We start from the raw sequence: 5708 nt of genomic DNA, 5'->3' as shown, positions 1-5708 counted from the left end.
GGGGGGGGACGGGGACGACAGACTCTTCTTGGTCAGGTCCAGACCGACCAAACCAACTTCCAAATGCCCTCCCTAAAGTCCCTCTGAGAGTCTGTGGGCACAAGGCACCCTCCAACCAGAGGAGCGAGCAGGAAGAGAATTTCATCCTTTAAGGGTCAGGGAAAGTGAGGGGGCTTCGGGTTCCAGGAAGCTCAGGGAAGGCCTACAGGGGGACTCTGAGGTAGGTTTCTCTGGAGAAGTGCAAGAATGCAGAGAATTTGACTAACTGTGTGCTAGGCCATGAGCTCAAAGCTTCAGAGCCGGGGGGGAATGACACTTTGGAGCCCCACAGGGCCAAAGGCTTGGGGCCAGATGCCACCTCCAGTTAGATGTAACAAGACAGTCTACTGGCCAGCTGGGTCTTCCCAAGTTAGTCCAGGAACTTGTCTCAAAGTGAGAAGGGAGAGCAAAAAGGGTCATGGCAGGCCCAAGGCCCAGGAGGGCCCCGCTGCCCTACACTCTGCTTCGGAGCAGACAAAGGTATGAGACCGAGCCCAGACAGGGGTGGCTCGCGAGCCATTAAGATCAGTAAGTAACTGCCATCTCTGGCCAAGCCTACCTCAGTAGAGATCTTGCGGGCTGGATGGTTTCGCATTCGGACCTTCACAGGTGACTGCACCTCATCAGAGGATGTGGCGGAGGCCTGGTCACTCTCCCCATCTGAACCGATCTTCAGGTCTTCGTGCACAATCTCTGGGGTGGAGTAGGGGTCGGCTCAGGGGCCGCAGGGATCCCTCCTTCCCCCTCCCCCCATCACACAATGGCCTCAAAGGCCCTCAGACGACCACTCCAGAGAGCTGGACCTTTGTAGAAGGCAGAGGCCACAGACAGGACGGGCCAGGCCTCAGCAGGCCAAGCTGGGGGGCATATAGTCACCTAGTCTGGTGCCATGGTCCAGTGGGGAGCTGAGACTGCGAGTGGCCCGGGGCCGGCGGGCCGGTGGCGGTGGAGGCTGCTGGGGTGCCCGGGGGGTTGGGCCCAGGGCGGGCAGGCTCCTGGAGGCTCGGGGGGGCAGGCGAACCGTGGGTATCAGGCTGTGGGATGAGGGCAAGGCGCCCTTCCTCCCACCAGGGCTAGGGCCTGGGCCAGGGAGCAAAGCCAAAGGGAGGGTGGGTGATGGACAAGGGAGGACAAGTAGGAACAGCAGGAAACACACAGAAAAGAAGAAAATGGAGAAAACCAATCACCCAAATCCGAAGGGAGCTGCCCAGCGAGAGGGAGAGCCCAGCTGGCCCCCAGAAGCCCCTGCGAGCTGGCCTCACCGTTGTCACTGCAGTTACTGTCTTCGATGTTGATCTGCTCAGAGCCGCTGCTCTTCTCCGGAGGCCGGCTTCCCCGGAGCGTCATGGAAAGCTGCCGCTTGATCTTTTTCATTCGGTCCATGGTGACCTGGGGGGAGGGGGCAGACTGAGTTCCTGCTCCTCAGGGGTTCCCGGGGGACTGGCTCTCAGAGGGCAACAGGCCCACCTTGCTGGCTGAGGGCACAGGGCCTTCTCCTTGTGTGCCGCCCTGCCCACTGGACTCACAGTAGGAGCACAGGGCCCCACAACATAGGTAATCAGGTGGAGAAATAGGCTGGGCAGGGGGCTTAGCGGCCATAGAATGGTATGTTCCCTTGGCACCAGCCCCACATCCCCCCCAACTGCCAGGGGACTGAATGTTCCCACTGCCCCAGGGAATCACATGACCCTGGCAACCGTTGCCACGGGGACTAAATTGGACAGTCCCATAGGCCAGCTATGGGTGGGGGAGGGGGGGGAACTAGCTAGAGGCCTAGCTCATGGGCCCAAGGACCTTGGGGGCTCAGCTCCACCCCCCCCCCCCACTCGAATGGGACGGCTCCCAGAATGACCTGTCTGTCCTCCCAGCTGGTAGGAAAGGAGATTCAACAATGACCACATAAGGGGCTCCCCACCCCCAGCAATGCCAGGTGGGGTGGGGGTGGGGCTAGAGTCTCCTTCCCTGTCTCTCACAGGGTCTCCCTAGTTCAGTTCGGGGGTTCCCCAAGCCTGTATCTCCCCAAGGAATAGCAGAGTGGCCTGGGGGCACAAGGTTTAAGGCTTAGCCTGAGCCTCACTATCTCCCTATCCCAGGGAAGGAAGAGGGGTATTCCTCTATCTCCAGCCTAGCCCTGGTTGCAGAGAGAGGCCCTGGCTGACTCAGCAGCTATAAATATCTCAGCAAAGGCTGGCGGGGGGCCAGGGCCTGGACCTTGGCAGGCAGGGTTAAGACCACCGAGAAGCTTCGAGGGCCAGTGCCTGGGCCCTGGCAGGGAAGGGGGAGAGGGTGGTCTTAAGAAAGGGAAGGGTGTTCCTGAAGACCTCAGGATTATGTATAATGCATTAACTGCCCAGCCTTAGCCCCAGATGGCCCTAGGCCCTAGATGGGAAGTGCAGCCAAGCAGGATGTCTGAGGTACCAGCTGCTTGCAGGGAAGCAGAGGGAAGGGCGGGCAGGAGGCTGGGCTAGGAGCCTGCCCATTCCTGGGAAACTCAGGCCAGCTAAGGCCTTGGAGCAGAAGGGCAGCCATCCCCAGCAGAACCCCCCTGACTATTCAGAGCCTTCCCTTAGCCCTAAGGTAGCCTTTCCAGATCTGAGTTCATCTGAGCCTCATTTCACAGATTAGGTTCCGGGTGATTCCATGGTTAATCGGCTCGGGTCACGAGTGGGACTTGAAGCCAGGGCTTTAGGTGTCTTCTCTATCGCCCCAACCACTTCACAACCTGGAGAAACACCTCCCTGTCTCTAGGCCCAGGAGCCAGGTTCCCACAGGCTTCAAGCCATCACCATCTTCCGGTCCCCTCCTCCCCCCAGAGTCCTGCTGGGGGAGTCTCTGAAGCTAGGGACACAGCCTGCTGAAAGAAAGGCTGGGAGGGAGGGGCTTCTGTGTCTAGAACCTAGAATTTCTGGAGTGCACTCCAAAGTCCTGCCTGCGGAGCAGAAATATCCAAGAATGGGACCAAGCTCATATGTCGGGTTAGAGGCTGGGACTTGAAGCTGGGCCTTCTGCCGTCTAGTGTCCATCTGACCCCGTGCCTAAAAACCATCTGCTGCTTGGGGGAAGGGGAGCCCCTTGAATTTCCTGATTTTGCTGGAAGAACTTTGAACCCTAACCTCTTCTTGTGTAGAAGGGAGCTAATGGGACCCGGGGGCTGCCCTAGGCACCTTGAGCAGGCTGCAACCTCCATCTGCCTCGCTTTCCTCCACCATAAAACGGAAACGATAGCACCTACTTCCCAAGGTTGTTGTGGGGATCAAAAGAGAATCCACGTAAAAGCTTTTGGCAAAGCTGGAGAAATGCTAGCTATGACGACGATGATGATGATGATGATTTCTGGGGCAGAAGAGTTTTAAGGGAACTGGAGGGGAGGTTAGAGGGAAGTACCTTGGAATTACCTAAGAATCGCATTCCTGGGGGAGGGAAGAGGAGCCTCCTATTCCTGCTAGGGGAAAGGTCTAGGGAACTCCAAGGACATATTACTGAGGATGGGAGAGGGGGGAAACAGGCAGAGAACCCTCGAGAACCTTGTACGTCTTGGGGGAAAGGAAAGAGTCTGTGAAGAAATGGGGATCATATAATTAGGCTTGGAAGAGACCTTCAGCATCACCTAGTGCCATCTGTCATTTCGCAGAGGAGGTAAGGGGTACTCCAAGAGGCCAACTGACTTGCCCAAGGTCACACAGGTAGGAAACAGCAGAGGCAGCGTTTAAGGCAATGTCATCCCACTGGAACAAGTCCTGCATGCACCACACTGCCTCTGCTTCTTGGGGAGCCCGGGGGAACCCCGAGGAACCGAGAACACCGATTCCCCTCCCCATTCCCACAAAATCTTGGGGTGGTAGGTAGAGAGGGGTGGAGGGCTGGGGGGGGGGGTGGTTATAGAAGGCAGGGCTTGGGTGGGATGAACAGAGGGCAGAGTCCCAAGGTGGCCACACCCCCCCCTTTTTTCCCAGGCCCCAGTGCATTATAGGAAACTCCCCAGCCCTGCATCCTCCGTCCTGGGCCCCCACCCCTTTGGGAAAAAAGGAGGGGGGGGGCGGCGGGGGAGGGGCACGAGCTTACCGGCGGCAGCGGAGGTGGGGACGGGCGCGGGGGCGCGGGAGCGCGGGGGGCCTCAGTGCTGCGGGCCCGGCGCGGTGGCGGCTGCGGCGGCGACCCCCTGGGCTCCGTGGGCGGCGGCTCCGGGCAGGCCCCGGCGGCGGCGGCGGCGGCGGCCCCGGCGGCGGCGGCAGCGGCGGCGGCGGCGGCGGCGGCGCGGGAGGTCCCAGTAGTCGTCGGCCATGGCGGCTGGGCTCGACCCGCCCGCGTCGTCCCGCTCAGCCGCCCATGGGCCTGGCCGCCGCCGCGGAGCCCCAGTAGCGAGATCCCGATCGCGCCGCGCCGCGCCCTGCGCCCTCGCCCTGGGCCGCTCGCTGTCCCTGGCGCGGGCCCTGTCCCGGCTCCGAGCCCGGCTCCCCGCAGCCGCCCAAGCCGCGGCGGCTCCGGCACCTGCGCATAAGGCCCCGCCTCGGGGCCAGTGGGAGGAGGAGGAGCCCGGAACGTCCCACGGGCTGGGTCTCCGGGAGGGGGGAGCGCCGAGACGGGAGGGGGTGGCTCGGCGCCGAGGCGCCAAGGCCGAGGGCACCCCCCCCCCGGGGAGGAAGAGGGAGAGCCCTCCGAGCGGACTTGGTACGGTCCCAGGTGTGGGCGGGGGCGGCTCGGGCCGGCCCACAGCCAGCGGCGGGTGGGGAAGGAGGCTTGAAAGGGGTGGAGACGGGCTTTACTCGGGGGCGCTGTCAAGGGCCCAGCGATCTCCCGGGCCGCCCAGGAGAGGCTGGGAAAGTCTGGCGACAGCAATGGCCCTCTCCCAGGCCTTCCCCTGAGCCGAAGCGGAGACGCGGCGCCCTCACTGACAGCTCCTCCCCGCTGCCCCAGATTGGTACGGCCTTCCTCCGGGCTGTCTTCACCCTGGCTCCTCCTCCGGGGAGGGGCCCGTCCACTCCCAGGAGCTGATTGGCCAGGGGCTCTGATTTCCCACCTCCCGCGGCCTCGCACCCTAGGTGCGCTGTTCCCCGTTTGGCCCTGCCCTCCTTTTGCCCACCCCGCCCCCTTCAGTCCGGGGCCCCGCCCCCGAATCCCAGCTGGGCCCTACGCAACGATTGGACCGGGATCACCGAAGCCTGTCCTCTTGGCCCCCTTCCAATAGCGCTGCTGCAGCAGGTCCGCCCGGCCCTTCTGCTCGCCAGGGGCTCGTGGGCCGCGCCGGCCGGGTCGTGGGGGAGGGTCCGTGGGCAGGTTTCACTTTCACTCTTTCGGGTTCTGGCTTTGTCGCTGTAGCGACCGCAGCGCCTTCCCGGTTCGCTCTGAAACTCTCCTTCTCCTCGTTTCTTAGGAGCCGCTAGCGCTCTAGTGCATCCACGCGCCGCATTCAGCCGGGCCCCCGTCGGACGCCCCTTAGTGTCCAGATTTGGGCTACAAGGAAAAGATGCTCTAAATAGTTTTGGACATAGGAGCCCTTTCCCTTTTTAATCTTTTGGGAGTTAGGCCCAATAGTAGCATGGCTGTGTCAAAGAAAAACAGTAATACCAATCATGTACTCCGCAATTTAGGCTTGAGTCCGCCAGAGATCATTTGGTTTAATATATATATATATTATATAATATATATATATAATATATATATAATATATA

General features: G+C 61.2%; 1 protein-coding gene across 4 annotated transcripts in view; it reads right to left on the bottom strand.

Moving 5' to 3' along the window:
• CDK16 (cyclin dependent kinase 16) overlaps nt 1–4141 on the bottom strand; it is a 7265-nt gene extending 3124 nt beyond the window's left edge. The window contains exons 1-4 of one of the 4 annotated variants that reach the window (XM_027845340.1): nt 4102–4141; nt 1302–1428; nt 916–1119; nt 599–732 (exon numbers count right to left, since the gene is read on the bottom strand). In XM_027845340.1, the coding sequence (XP_027701141.1) occupies nt 599–732; nt 916–1119; nt 1302–1422 (459 nt within the window). In that variant the 5' untranslated portion in view covers nt 1423–1428; nt 4102–4141. The other 3 variants (XM_027845339.1, XM_027845341.1, XM_027845342.1) reach the window with 3 other exon arrangements.
• Between the last annotated feature and the right edge of the window lie 1567 nt (nt 4142–5708).

Source organism: Vombatus ursinus, unplaced genomic scaffold (genome assembly GCF_900497805.2).
Source record: "Vombatus ursinus unplaced genomic scaffold, bare-nosed wombat genome assembly UNPS02014960.1, whole genome shotgun sequence".
NCBI lineage: Eukaryota > Metazoa > Chordata > Mammalia > Diprotodontia > Vombatidae > Vombatus > Vombatus ursinus.
Note: the sequence above shows the minus strand (reverse complement) of the source record. Positions and strands in the feature narration are given on the sequence as shown.